Source organism: Leucopleurus acutus, assembly GCF_964270905.1.
Source record: "Leucopleurus acutus genome assembly, chromosome: 14".
Classification (NCBI taxonomy): Eukaryota; Metazoa; Chordata; class Mammalia; order Artiodactyla; family Delphinidae; genus Leucopleurus; species Leucopleurus acutus.
This window is the reverse complement of record NC_139156.1, coordinates 77,431,565-77,445,146: the sequence shown is the minus strand read 5'-3', so window position 1 is coordinate 77,445,146 and position 13,582 is coordinate 77,431,565. Positions and strand designations below refer to the sequence as shown.

The 13,582-nt window shown below is 38.0% G+C and overlaps 1 protein-coding gene across 2 annotated transcripts in view; it reads left to right on the top strand.

Moving 5' to 3' along the window:
* Positions 1 to 13,582, top strand: part of RYR2 (ryanodine receptor 2) — a gene marked incomplete at both ends in the record, with an annotated part of 711,173 nt that overhangs the window by 278,837 nt on the left and 418,754 nt on the right. For both annotated transcript variants that reach the window (XM_082854592.1, XM_082854593.1), the window contains 2 exons: positions 2,909 to 2,925; positions 11,364 to 11,378. In XM_082854592.1, coding sequence (XP_082710718.1) covers positions 2,909 to 2,925; positions 11,364 to 11,378 — 32 coding nt within the window. The remainder of the gene's footprint in view (positions 1 to 2,908; positions 2,926 to 11,363; positions 11,379 to 13,582) is intronic.

Here is a 13,582-nt window from a genome sequence, read left to right as displayed (position 1 = left end):
ATTTTACATTCTCTTATCTTGATGTTAACACATTGTATTAGGTGGCACTTACCATGAGAAATAGGTTGGTGAATAATTCCAAATTAAAGAGAGACTAAAAATCTGAAACAAAAGAGAAAAAAGGTGACGTATCTTGTTTTTGGCATACATAGTAGAGCTTAGGAGAGTGGGGATTTCAAGTTAAAGACCCAATTTCAAGATGAAGCTCCATCCTTTTTTTCCAACAACTTTGTTGTTGTTGAGGAAAGTGTGTAACACATTTATGTGTCGTTTGTTTCCTCATGTATAAAATGCAGTCAGTAAGATTACATGTAAAGTGTTCAGCTCAAAGCCTGGCACATAGTAACTCCTTACTATATGACCTATAGATTTAATAATAATAACATTCTTTACCTTAAACAGTAAAATAAGCAACTTGGAAGAAGCAACCAAACTCATTTTTATAGGTATGGAATAGTTCATGTTTTGTGCCCTAATTTATAACTTCTATATTAATTAAATATATTTACAGTTATTAAAATATACTAATTAAATGCACATATTAAAACATGAATACAAAAATGGAGATGTCATGTCATATGATATAATTTATAATTAATTACTTTTGTATTATGTTCTTAACTTCTGTCCTCTCTGCTTAGTCAAGTTGCTATTTAAATGACTGTTTTATTTTCCTTAATGGAAATTGTGTTTTTATTTGAAAATAAATTTGCTCATTTGTTGGTCTTAAAATATTTAATGCTGTTTCCTACAGATGGTTAAATATTTATCTTCTCTAAATTAATGGAATCAGTATGTTTTTTAAAAATCCCACATACTTGGATAAAAAATTATTGGAATAAGTACTCATTTGTCTTATGCTTTATGGATTTGGTAACTGTTTAAACTGTAAAATTGGTCAAGTTCATTGTGAGCTTTATATTTCCTTGATTAGCTTCATATAAATCATTCTCTTCTTCACTGTTTGTAGGCATTTAATTAAATAATTCTTGATAACATTCATAAGAGATGTGTCATGAAATTGCTCTGCATCACTTATGCATAATTACAGCTTTATTGTACTTTATCAGTCTTTTAACTCTGTGGACCATTTGTCTTGTCTTCTGTGTTTAGCTGGAAATTCACTCCCAGCACATGCTGTTGCTAAGCCTTTCTTTGGGTATTTGGATACTGAGTCTGTTTTATTATTGCTAATTCTTGCTGCTTAAAAAAGTTTCACTTTTGTAATATAGATCATTAAAGAGCTTCTGTTACTAATACTAGGAACTATGACTCTTGATTACAATTTCTCTTTCTTCCAGGAAAATCCCACAACACTTTATCTTTGCACTGATGCAAGTATGTGTGTGTGTGTACGTGTGTGTGTGGGTATATTTAACATTTTGATGTGAAAATAATGATGGGATAATAGAATGTCTTTGTTAATCATTGAAAAAGCATGGCATATCCTGGTTTCCTGATAAACATGAAAGGGAAATCATTTCACATTTCCTTAAGTTATTTTTCATGGAAGAGAATAAATATAAGAATTTGTCCTTTTAAAGGTAGAAAAGTGAATGATAATTATATTATACTGGACATGACTAAATTGTTTCCCTGTGCCCCAGGATCTAAAGAAATAGATTTATCACTTTAATAGGTTCATGCTTAAAATGAGGACTTGAGCTTTGGGTAACAGCTAAATATCTTGAAAACTTACAGTGAAAACCAGGGCTTTCCATTCATTAAAGTATTCTTTCTTAAATAACAATGTGTTTGTAAATTCAGAGGTTGGGGGTAGGCTTAGAAGAGATTTTTCTGAAGACTAAATAAATTATTGACGAAGCCAAAATGCTCTGTTTTAAGTAATCTGTTGAATCTATTGAATCTCACTGGGCCTTCAGAACAATCCCACCTGTGTATTTAGGTTGATATTTTTATATCACTTTATAGCATTTAAAAAGTAATCACAATGTATATGCATCTTACGCGCATTTCCTTCTTGAAGCTTGTTAATAAGGAGTGGAGATTCTTAGTTATGGCGAAGTAGCATGAGCTTTGGACCTGATTAATGAATTTTCTAAAGAACAAAGAATTGCAAGTAAACGTAAATGCATGAAGAGTCTGAAGCAGACCTCAGGTTTCACTGATCCCCAATCATATGTGCTAAAGAAGGGAGGTTGATTATGGAAACTTACCTTTGAGAGAGAGTATATCCCTCAGGGTTGAGATTTTTAAATTCTGATTGATTTGCTAGGAATCTTAGGGCCTTGTAGCGGCAGTCGTTGACATATGGCTTTTTATTCTGTTTTACACTTTGGATATAATTATATTCACTTAATTTTTAAAGAGTCGTATGAGACTAACATGCATTCATTAATAACTACATTTTAAACAATACTTGGATTCTGATGCAGTTTCAGAATTATTTGACAAAGTATGCCTTTTGTTATACTGTGAACATTTATATAATACTAGAAAGATTGGGCTAAGAGAAATTTTACTTCTATTTCATCAGAGATTTATTCTTAGAAGCTGTGTTTCTAAACTGATCTTTTTCGTTAAATACATTTTTATAGTTAGAGGAGAATAGTGGTTCCTAAATCAAAGGCCTGTAGGTTTGAGAATTAGGTAAATCTTCACGTTTGCTTTTGAATATACTAGATTATTGTTATTTCATGTACCTGGTACATATTCAGCCTAATGCCTTTTGAAGTTCTGATTACTAAATTAATTGAAATTTGTGTGTTTTGAGAAGATTAAATGTTATTAATTAAAAGTTTGGATACCGTTTCGGATCCTTCAGAATTGGAAGTAGGTTTTGGTGCAGGGACCACATTTCAGTTTATTTAAATGACAGTAATTAAAACCTTGCTAGCTACTTATTTGTTTGCCTGTTACTATTTTGACTTTTTCTTTCCACAGAAAGTTGATGTGAAAAAATGGGTATGTGTTTCCACGTATTTACAAAGAGATCGTGATATAAATGGGTGCATGTTTGCTGTTGCCTCTAATCTTTTTGTTCTGCTTCCTAGTGTGGCTGGTACTATGAGTATTCAAAATAACTGCTCTGTTGTAGTCAACACGTATTTTACCAGTCTCCAGTTAGAACCTTTAGAAGTTTCTAGTTTTCTTCTTCTGAAATGGAATCTACTAAAATATTCTCTATCCCTGGAACATTATAGTCTCTGTGTAATCGGCTTTATCGTTATGATAGGCTTCTGGTCCATGAGAAGGCTTTTATTATTAATATTGTGTATCTTTTACCGAAAAATCTTGACTGTTTAATCTTAGAATCCTACTGCTTAGCTCTTGTATTTTCCCATGTGCTATAGAAAAAGGCTTTATACATATTCATACAATCTTAAAAAGTGAAGGTGAATGAGAAAATATCACGAAGAAAGTTAACCGCTGCAGGATTCTGGAGGCTAATTTGGAGACCAACTGTGTGACAAAGTGATATGGCCAAAGTATGTTACTATTCTTGGTCTCAGTTTCTTCAACTATTGAGAGAGAGGCGGGGAGGGAGGGAGGGAGGGGGACAGAGGGAAAGGGAAAGATCCTTCCGATTCTGAACTCCTTTTAATGCTGAATGGAAATTAGAGTTTCACCAACATTGATATTCCTGATCCACTTTGTGTGCAAAACAGTGAGGCCCTTCATGTTGTGTTGTTTTGTTCGTATTTGCCCTGTGACTTACTATGGTGAATCAGCTAATACTGGCTTACATGATGACTTCATTTTACTTTCATTATATTCCCTCATTCTGGGATGCAGTTACCCTGAGGCAACATCTTGAGACTTTTGTTGTCTTTTCAGTAGCCTTTCACTTGTGTTTCCCAAACAGCTGCCCTGTTTCCTAAACTTCTTTCAGCCCTTTATACTTAAAGAAAGTTTTGTTTATTAAATTTACCATTTCCATTATGATGACACCCATGTATGGATTTTTTTTTTTTTTAAAGAAGATGTTGGGGGTAGGAGTTTATTAATTAATTAATTTATTTTTGCTGTGTTGGGTCTTCGTTTCTGTGCAAGGGCTTTCTCTAGTTGTGGCAAGCAGGGACCGCTCTTCATCGCGGTGCGCGGGCCTGTCACTGTCACGGCCTCTCTTGTTGCGGAGCACAGGCTCCGGACGCGCAGGCTCAGTAGTTGTGGCTCACGGGCCTAGTTGCTCCGCGGCATGTGGGGTCCTCCCGGACCGGGGCCCAAACCCGTGTCCCCTGCATCGGCAGGCGGACTCTCAACCACTGCGGCACCAGGGAAGCCCCCCATGGATGGATTTTTGAGAACTACTACTTCTATGTTATAACTCTGGAAATAATTTTAATTCATCATCTGTTTCTTCATAACTAAGCTATTAATTTTGCTCAGCTCTTTCTTTTTGAAATTTCCTCTCTTCTCTGCCTCTAGTTAAAATTCTGATCCGAATTCTTGTCTTGGGGATGGAAACCTGTTTCTAAGAACATGTGTTTCACCGTTTTGTGCTCCTTCCCCAAGATTAGCTATCCTCAGAGAAGTCCCTGTCTCATCTTTTTATCCCTTCACTTCCGTTCCGGTATCCCTGTGCTGTATCCGAATCAGTAGTTCTTGAGCCAGCCACTCAAGCCGCTTAAATTCCTTTGGAAATAGAATATTTCAATGAATGAACCCCCTTTCTCCTGCTGTCTAGAAGTATCCCCATTCTTTCCTCTGCATTTGGTTGCTTTTTTGAAGTGCCTTGCTGTGTGGATTTTCTCCCTCTCATTTTCATAGGGATTTCTCATCTCAAAATTTATTCTTAGTAGGTTTATTTGCAAACCTTTACCTTAGAGATTGCTTTCTAGTTCTGAGAAAGTATTGGCGGTAACATTGAGCTGACAGTCATGCAGTTTAGCTCTGTGACTCACTTCATAACCTATGTCAGCTATTTGTGGGCATTCGTCTCGTCTCCTTGTTTATAGGATTAGAATCTGGGCTAGCCCTTTCTGGTTCTAAAATATTACTGTTATGTTAATGATAAGACGTATCCATACTGAAATGTACCTTCATTGAGATATCATATAATGAAGATATCCAGCTGGATTTGCTCTAGGTAACTGATAATCACTATATGTATAGGTCTCAGTAAATTTTAGATTTGAGCTGTTTCTTTCTTTGAAGACCCGTATAGGTCAAATCTTACGCGCTTGCCATAGGGAGCTTCAAAGTCTACTGTCACAGGTAGAATTTGTTACCTTTTACTGTTACTTGAAGGGTAAGAGAAAACAGTTTAATCCCCTGCCTACCTACCTGCTCTGGGGGCTCATTCTCCTGTGTGCCCTGGGTTAAATTAGGACGGGTTCTATGTTTTCTCATAGACAATGAAACACCCCCCCCCCCCCAGCCATTTCAAGTCACATAAGTCTCATTTCAGTAATTAAAATGCCCAGTCCTGTGTAGTGGAACACTCTTGATGTTAATTCTAGTTACAGCTCAGGCCTCTCCCGGCAGGAGCCTGGAGGGGGTGGGGAGTAGGGGGGAATCTGCATCTCACTTCCCTCTGCCAGTTCCCACACACGCCTGAGCATTGCCTGCGGCTTCTGACCCTCTCGGGGTGTCCTGGCAAGGAGAAGAGGAAAGTTGGCAGGCAGGTCTTCTTTGATGAGCCTGTCATTCGTGGGGCTGGTCAGGTGTTTTCAGGTGACTTTCTCTCTGGGTAGTTGGGCAGTGACCAGTGGAGATGCTGTCACCGGAAACCTCTGAGCTGGGGTTCTCTTGCTGCACCCATGTGCCCCATCCTCTAGCTGATCAGCGGTGATGACCTCCTCATCCCTGGTCTCTTGGTGGCATTGAAGACAGTCCCAGGCTGGCTCCATCTAGTGTGGCCCCCATTTGCTCTTGGCAGTGTGGTCACTGGCCAGTTGTAACGTGACTCTGCTGGGACACAGGTATCCCTGAAGCCACCCTCTCTAGGCTTGAGCAGAGGGCAAGCTCTGGGGAAACAGGACTCCAAGCCAACCAACACCTCTCTCTAAGAAACCATCTCTTTGCTCTCCAGCCTCTCCGGACAGACTGGAGCTGGGGGCCAGCTTAGGGCAGCACTTGGATTTTCAGCCACCTGCTTTGGTGTCCCTGTTTGGGTGGTATCCCAGTGTGGTTTGGAATATGAGAGTATTTGCCACTACTTTGTTCTGAAACAGGTGTCCTATTTTAAGACCCCGTTATATTTGCTTGTCTACAGAACATAGGTGACAACCCCAGATTGAGACTTTTAGAAGCCTTATAAAACATAAATATATTGAAAATTAGACTTGCTTCTTTATAAATTTTCTCATAGCATCATTCTGGAAGCTTCATCACACGTCAGTCAACCTGTCTCTCTCTCCCCCCTCCTCCTCCCTTCCTTCCACCCTCTAGCTGTTTTCCCGCGTCTCTTTGAGCACCTTTGGGCATTTGTGTTTAATCAAGAGCTCATTGAGTCATCAGATGCTGCTCTTCTTACTTCAAGAGGGAATAACATTTGTGAGTTCTGCATTAAAACGTGATGAATTGTTATTTCCATCTACTCCACCCTCAGCCCTCTAGCCCCCTAACCTCTAGCATTGGTTTCTAACATGGAGACCTGGGATCGCAGTCATGGATGGAGCTGGGGACAATAAAGGGATGGAAAACATTGTCATATTGTTGTATGTGAAGCATTGTCTGTAGACCAAATGATGTCTCATACCTATTAAAAAATACGTTGATGCTGTTGGAATTATTAAAATACAAAATCCTTTCAAATGTTTCTGAGAGTAGTTTTAATAATGCATTTTTTCGTGCAGCTACTATGATATGAGGGTTTATGAAGTGCTCTCGTGTTATCAAGATTCAATCATGTTTGAAATGGTTTTGAAAAAAATACACAGAATCTTCTGTATCCTGATAGAGACAATTTTTTCTAGGTAGGTGGTGCTCTGAGTGTAGGGCAGGCTTTATAGGTCCTCAGGTCATTATGATCCACATACTCTCCATAGAGATCAGTTTGTTGGTTTTTGATTGAGAGAAAGGTGGGAAAGGAAGAAGCCCTCGCGCTTCCCTGGTGGCGCAGTGGTTGAGAGTCCGCCTGCCGATGCAGGGGACACGGGTTCGTGCCCCGGTCCGGGAAGATCCCACATGCCACGGAGCGGCTGGGCCCGTGAGCCGTGGCCACTGAGCCTGCGCGTCCGGAGCCTGTGCTCCGCAACGGCAGAGGCCACAGCAGTGAGAGGCCCACATACTGCCAAAAAAAAAAAAAAAAGCCCTCAATAGCTTTTCTACTTCATATTTTAGACATTCATGTAGCTCAGTGATTTATAAATGTGTCACAGAGATAAAAGATGAGGATTTATAGTAACTTATCAGAATTATTTTCCTTTATTCTTCTAAAGAAGAACTGGATAATTATATATACATATATATGTCAGACCCTTACACATGAGAGAAAAGACAGTCCATTTAGACACTGTCTATAAAGAGTTGTTGATAGGTTGAAACAGACAGCAGTTGCTCCCAATCTGCCCCCAAATTATACTGAATTCTTATTAAAAAATACCAGCATACACATATCACTAGCTGCCAGTGATGGTCATTAATATGAGTAATGCAAGAGCATTGCCACGGGCTGTATCATAATATGTATAATTGCTTTTTCATGGGCTAAAAGCGGAACCCTCTTTTAGACGCTTTCTGGGCCCACCATCAACATGTCTGTCAATCAGTGCAGTCTTGAGTATTTTCAGTGGGGAAGTCTTAGAAAGTTAAGCATTTACATAGGATATCTTCATCATAAGAGAAATTGTTGAGGTTTTTCACAAAGATATACCCACATATGCTATTAGATAGTATATATTGATATATGTTTGGAACTTGGAATTGTTAATCTTAAATTTCTTTTGCCCTCTAAAATTCTGGGGGAGCATGGTTAATTATAAAAAAGCCACCAACAAACCCAAGTCTTTAGTGGTGAAATATTTTTTCCTTTTCTCAACATAATGAAATTTACCACATGTATCCTCACTCACAGAGGAGAGAAGACCAGCTGGAGGATTATGGAGAATCCTAGCATCTTGATACAAGGAGAAAAAAGATGACAGAAGAGGCTTAAGTCTGATGGATATTTGGTGTGCAGAGTAGGACATTTCGCTGCCTCAGTGGAAACTTCATGTTAGGACTCCAGAGGCAAAATTTTGCCCTAGTCTCTCAGATTGTCCTATTTGATAAATTTTTTTTTTTTTTTTTTTTTTTTGCGGTACGCGGACCTCTCACTGTTGTGGCCTCTCCCGTTGCGGAGCACAGACTCCGGACGCGCAGGCTCAGCGGCCATGGCCCACGGGTGCAACCGCTCCGCGGCATGTGGGATCTTCCCGGACCGGGGCACGAACCCGTGTGCCCTGCATCGGCAGGCGGACTCTCAACCGCTGCGCCACCAGGGAAGCACGATAATTCTTTTTTAGTAGCCCCCAAATGTTTATTTTGTTGCTTTGTTACTATTTCCATATCTATATAATTTTTAAGAAGACATTTTAGCAAAGGTTCTTTTAAAACTTCTAAGAAAGGCCCATTTATAGAGGAATTAATTTTTGTAATCAGTTGTCATTTCACAAACCTGAAATAACAGTGAAAAAAAATCCAAGTTTGAACTGAAAGGCAAAATTATGGTAGAGGAAGTTTGTACATCACCTCAATTTCTGTTTCTTTCTTTGTACCAGTAACAGATGGAACATAATTATGCAATCTCTTGATGTCTGATGTTTGATTACAATTTTCAGACTAAAGTATTGCTATTTGACTTGTTTTTCTACTCATAATTATTTGCATATGCTAAGAAAATCCCTTAGGGTTTTCAGATCTACTAGATCAAGTGACATATAGAGCAAAGACTTCTGCTTCTTTTTATCATCCATTAGACTCCCAGGGCCATCTTTGTTTGAGTTAGAACATAAGGATTGCTGTTTCTCTTCCTGGTTTTCATGTTAGTCTAGCATAATGGGGGGTTGCTTATGTCCCCAGCTCTTGGTCACATTTGAAGCTTCATCTGAGTTGTCCATTCTGAAGTAATTAAACTAAACTTGGGACACTGAATTACTGCCACTCGTAGTTTTGCCCTAAAGAACTAAAATTTCCCGCTTTGTGTTTCTGTGTCAATTGAATTTCATCCCCAAATTTCTTCTAAGACAGAAAGCACCATGCCTGGACTCTGTCTTTATAATTATCCATCTCTGTATCTTGTCTAATGAAATTTTAGCTCTTAAATAATTGATTTCCGGGCTTCCCTGGTGGCGCAGTGGTTGAGAGTCCGCCTGCCGATGCAGGGGACGCGGGTTCGTGCCCCGGTCCGGGAGGATCCCACATGCCGCGGAGCGGCTGGGCCCGTGAGCCACGGCCGCTGAGCCTGCGCGTCCGGAGCCTGTGCTCCGCAACGGGAGAGGCCACAACAGTGAGAGGCCCGCGTACCGCAAAATAAATAAATAAAATAAATAATTGATTTCCTTATTAAACTTACTGTAAGCATAAAACTGATAATGCTTTACACCTAAATTGAGGCTGTTTCAACATTTATCTTCATGCATGAGTTTCTTTTCTCTTTCTATCACGTCATCAACTTGTAAAGGATTTTAATTTTCATTCTTTTTCTGTTGCTCTTCATCATACTTAAGCAGTGTTTACATTGAGATTAAAATAATCTATTTTTCCTTTATATATTAATGTATTTTGACTTCTTCTTTGCCCTTGAATGATCCCTTTTGAATATTTTCTAATGTAATAAGTCAAATAGATGGACCAATAGACGATTTGTACAAAAGGTTCATGTCAGTACTGCCACAGATAATCTTTCATGTTCCTGATTGTCTTGAAAATAATGCGTGTCTGACACATCTGCTCTTCTTTCTCGTTCTGTAGATGGCCGTCTTAGTCTTTGCTAATTTACAGCATTCATTTTATTTTATCCTGTGTCCAGATCACTCTTCTCTGTGACTTGCGCATCCTGTATTCACACACAACTAAAAATTACGAAGAGCAGACCTCAGTAGCTAGATGACTTTTTTTTTTCTATTTCCTACAATTCTAAAGTAGTTCCACCTAGGTAGCTGACAAAATCAGACTGAAGACGTTTCTGAACGAAAAATCTCTAAAACCTAAATGAGTTAAAAACCCAACAATCTCATGAAGAAAGTATCTATTATAAACCATTTTCTGTAGCAAAATTTTGGATTTTTGTTTTTCTTTGAATTAAGGCTTAAATGATTTTCCCTAATTCCTCAGTGATATCTGCATCACTGGTGATCACAGGTAGGCATGTGATCAGTCAGTATCAACATGGAGTAAATAAAGTTCCTTGATATCATTTACCATGGATCTTAGCTACAAAAATGTAACTACACAGCCTATATTTTCTAAGCTGAGAATGAAATGGTTCTTGACAATTTTTCCTTAACATTATAATATTGAAAATGAAAAAAATCAGTCATAATAGAATTGCCATTTAGTAATATACATATATTACTATGTATGTATGTTTCAGGGAAACAAGTGTGGTATTTAACATCTATGTTAGAAAACTTTCTCTTGCTGTTTTCTTTAAGACTAATGTGGATGTGTGTATTTTTTCCTCTGTAGGACTTACATGCACCTGACAGCTAAATGTAGCCCTAAGTTTGGAAACATACTATCATTTTTCCTTCTTTGCTCTTTTTCATCTGTTTACCTCTCCTAGGAGTAAGAAGTCAAAGAAACTTTATGGGTCTAAAGAAAAAGGAAGGAATATATCGATATGTACATATTATGTTTTGTAGAAGAAAAAAAGAGCTGTTATAATGTAAATCATGAGAAGTGGCCGAGTCAAGAGAAAAAGAGAAAAGTTCTGTGGTTTTTCTTTGAAATTCACATATCACAATATGTAGTATCTAAAGAATTGCTTTTTGTCATTTTTGCATGAAATATGGGCAGCTCATCACAGCATATTAATTGATGGTCTACCGTACCTGTTTCTAATCCACTATTTTTACTTAAGTTAGTTGGGTTGCTGTTTATATTACTGCATTTTTTATGCAACAGATGAGATGAAAAATTTTTTAAAGCATTGTCAGAATATAATTTTAGGATTCTACTTTTTTTTGGGTGCTTAAATTTGCTGTAAATTAAATCACGCATTAAAGTCAAGTAGCATGTTTTCACAGAAAAGAAAGAACTAATGTAAAAGCATTCTAAAAAAGAGTTTGGCTTGCTACACCTTTTCTCTAGCATGTAGTTGATATTAAGTTTTGTTGTGACAACACAGTGAATGTTTTTTTGTTTATTGTTCATGTAACTCCATTTAGAACAGTGGAGTCTAAAACTAAGGTATTTTAAAATGTCTTTGAAATAATGTATATTTAATATTTTCTCTTTTCCTTATGCCCCTACAGAAATTCATGATGAAGGTAAGGCATTGGATCATCTGCCGTATATGTAATACTTTGTATGTTTTGTGTTTGGTTACTCATATTTAATTTTTGAATTCATGGCACTTTTCTTCACATTTTAAAGTTTTCAAAAATTAAATCAAAACTTTTAAATTTCAGTAAATACATCCCATGTTTACATTTATTGACATTTGACATCTTTGGGTCATATTGTGACATACTAAGTCTTACTTAGCCAACGTTAGGAATTTCTCCCATTGACACAGATTTTTTTCCTGTCGTTCTCCATCTAGAATTTTCACTGTGGGAATTATATTGGCTGTTTTGTGTTTATGCACTGTTGCATGAATACAATAGCAAATTCATACACTGGAAAATTAGAAGAGGCTAAATTAGGAGAGGCACCAAGAAGCTCCTAGGGAACTGCTTACTCCAGGAGATGTGAAAATAATTTGACTTCTTCTTATTCCTCAATCAAATTAGAAAAACCAAAAGGTTTTAAGAGAGGCAAACTAAAAGAGAAGAGTAAAATCCATGGTCATGTCATTGAAGGACACGTGTAGGGAAAAGAGAGGAACAGCAGAATGTCATTATTTAAGAGAAAAAGTAGAAATGTGTTGTTTCACTTTTATATACCTGCTACATTTCTCATGTAACATTCATGAAATTTAATTTTTATCCTAAAAGCTGAGGAAAATTGTGTAGAGAAATTGTGTTCAGGTAATGAAGGCTTAATATATTCAAAAATTTCAGAAGATATAAACTCTGAAAAGTGTGAAATCAAAATTCTGGATGTAGATTTAAAAGGTTGCTTAGAAGAAAAGGAAGCAAAGGATTCATTTTCTGTGGAGTTACATTCATAGTTGACAAAACTCTGAACCAGGAGCGTTGTATTGACACGTGGACCTATTCGTTAACATTAAGAATTTGACAGTTTGGATAGGGTGACAGAGCAGAACACTTACTTGAAGTCCCTATCAACAAGGACCCAAAACATTTTCCAAAATTTCAAATAATTCCAGCCATTATTTTTCAGTGGAAACTATTGTTGTTACCTTGGGAAGCGAGGACATGAACTGCCCAATGAGGCAGATCACGAAACAAGGGATTTGGTTCGGAAAATGTTATCAACCGCAGAAAACAAGAATATGTTCCCTCTTTGCAAATATTAATAAATAATGAAGGGGACTTCCCTGGCGGTCCAGTGGTTAAGACTCTGCAGGGGGCACAGGGGGCACACGTTCGATCCCTGGTAGGGGAACTAAGATACTGCATGCCGCGCGACAAGGCTAAATAAATACATAATGAAATTGGGTTTGATTTTTTAAAAATTAGCAGTTTTGCTTGCTAAATCTGCATTTACTGTACTCATTTTATCATCTCACTCCTATTCAAATCCTTTGTCTATGCCATTTCTGTGATTCCTTGGAGAACAGTAAATGGCTTAGTTCCTGAAGCATGTACCTCAAGCTCTTTCATGAGAGCTGATTCATATAAAAATCAATGCAAATAGAAAAATGATGTCCATTTGGTTTAAACCAGGTGGTGTACCTGATGTAATTTAATTAAGCTCTGACTTCTTTTAGCCGCAAGGCCAGAAACCCAATAACTTATTTTCATACCTGCATTGGATCATCTGGAAAGGTTAGAATTTGACTAAGCGAGGGCCTATGCATTAAACTATAGTAATTTAAACCAATTACAAGGAAAAGGATGCTAAATTTTATGCAGCTTTTTCACTTTTCAGTCGTGACTTGCTTTGGTTTTCAGACCTGGACACACATCGTTAGAACCTCCTAGAACCAGCTAGATGCTTCCTTGTCGCAGGTGCTCATTTCTGCTGGTGGCACTGAGCAGTGATCAGTTAGTCCTGTCCTAGTCCTGGTCTGTTCCCTCTGGAGACCTTTGGTTAAGACACCCTCCCTCACAAGTTAGCCATCTAATGCCAAGTGGCTGTCTCGACAGTGGTCAGCTGGTTTGTCAAACATATTTATTTTGCACTGAAGCCAGATTTCTCATTAATTATTATAATCATCCTTTGAACCTGTTATATAATTCACTACTGAAGATGGCAGGGCTGTTTGCATGGCTCCTGCTGCCGGGGACCCCAGGTGGACCAGATGCCAGGCCAGCAGTTCTGTGCTCCTCCTCTGTCTAGTGCTGTTCACATTTGAGTTGGAAAGTCACGTTCAGATGATGTGAAGGCTTACGCACAGAGATAT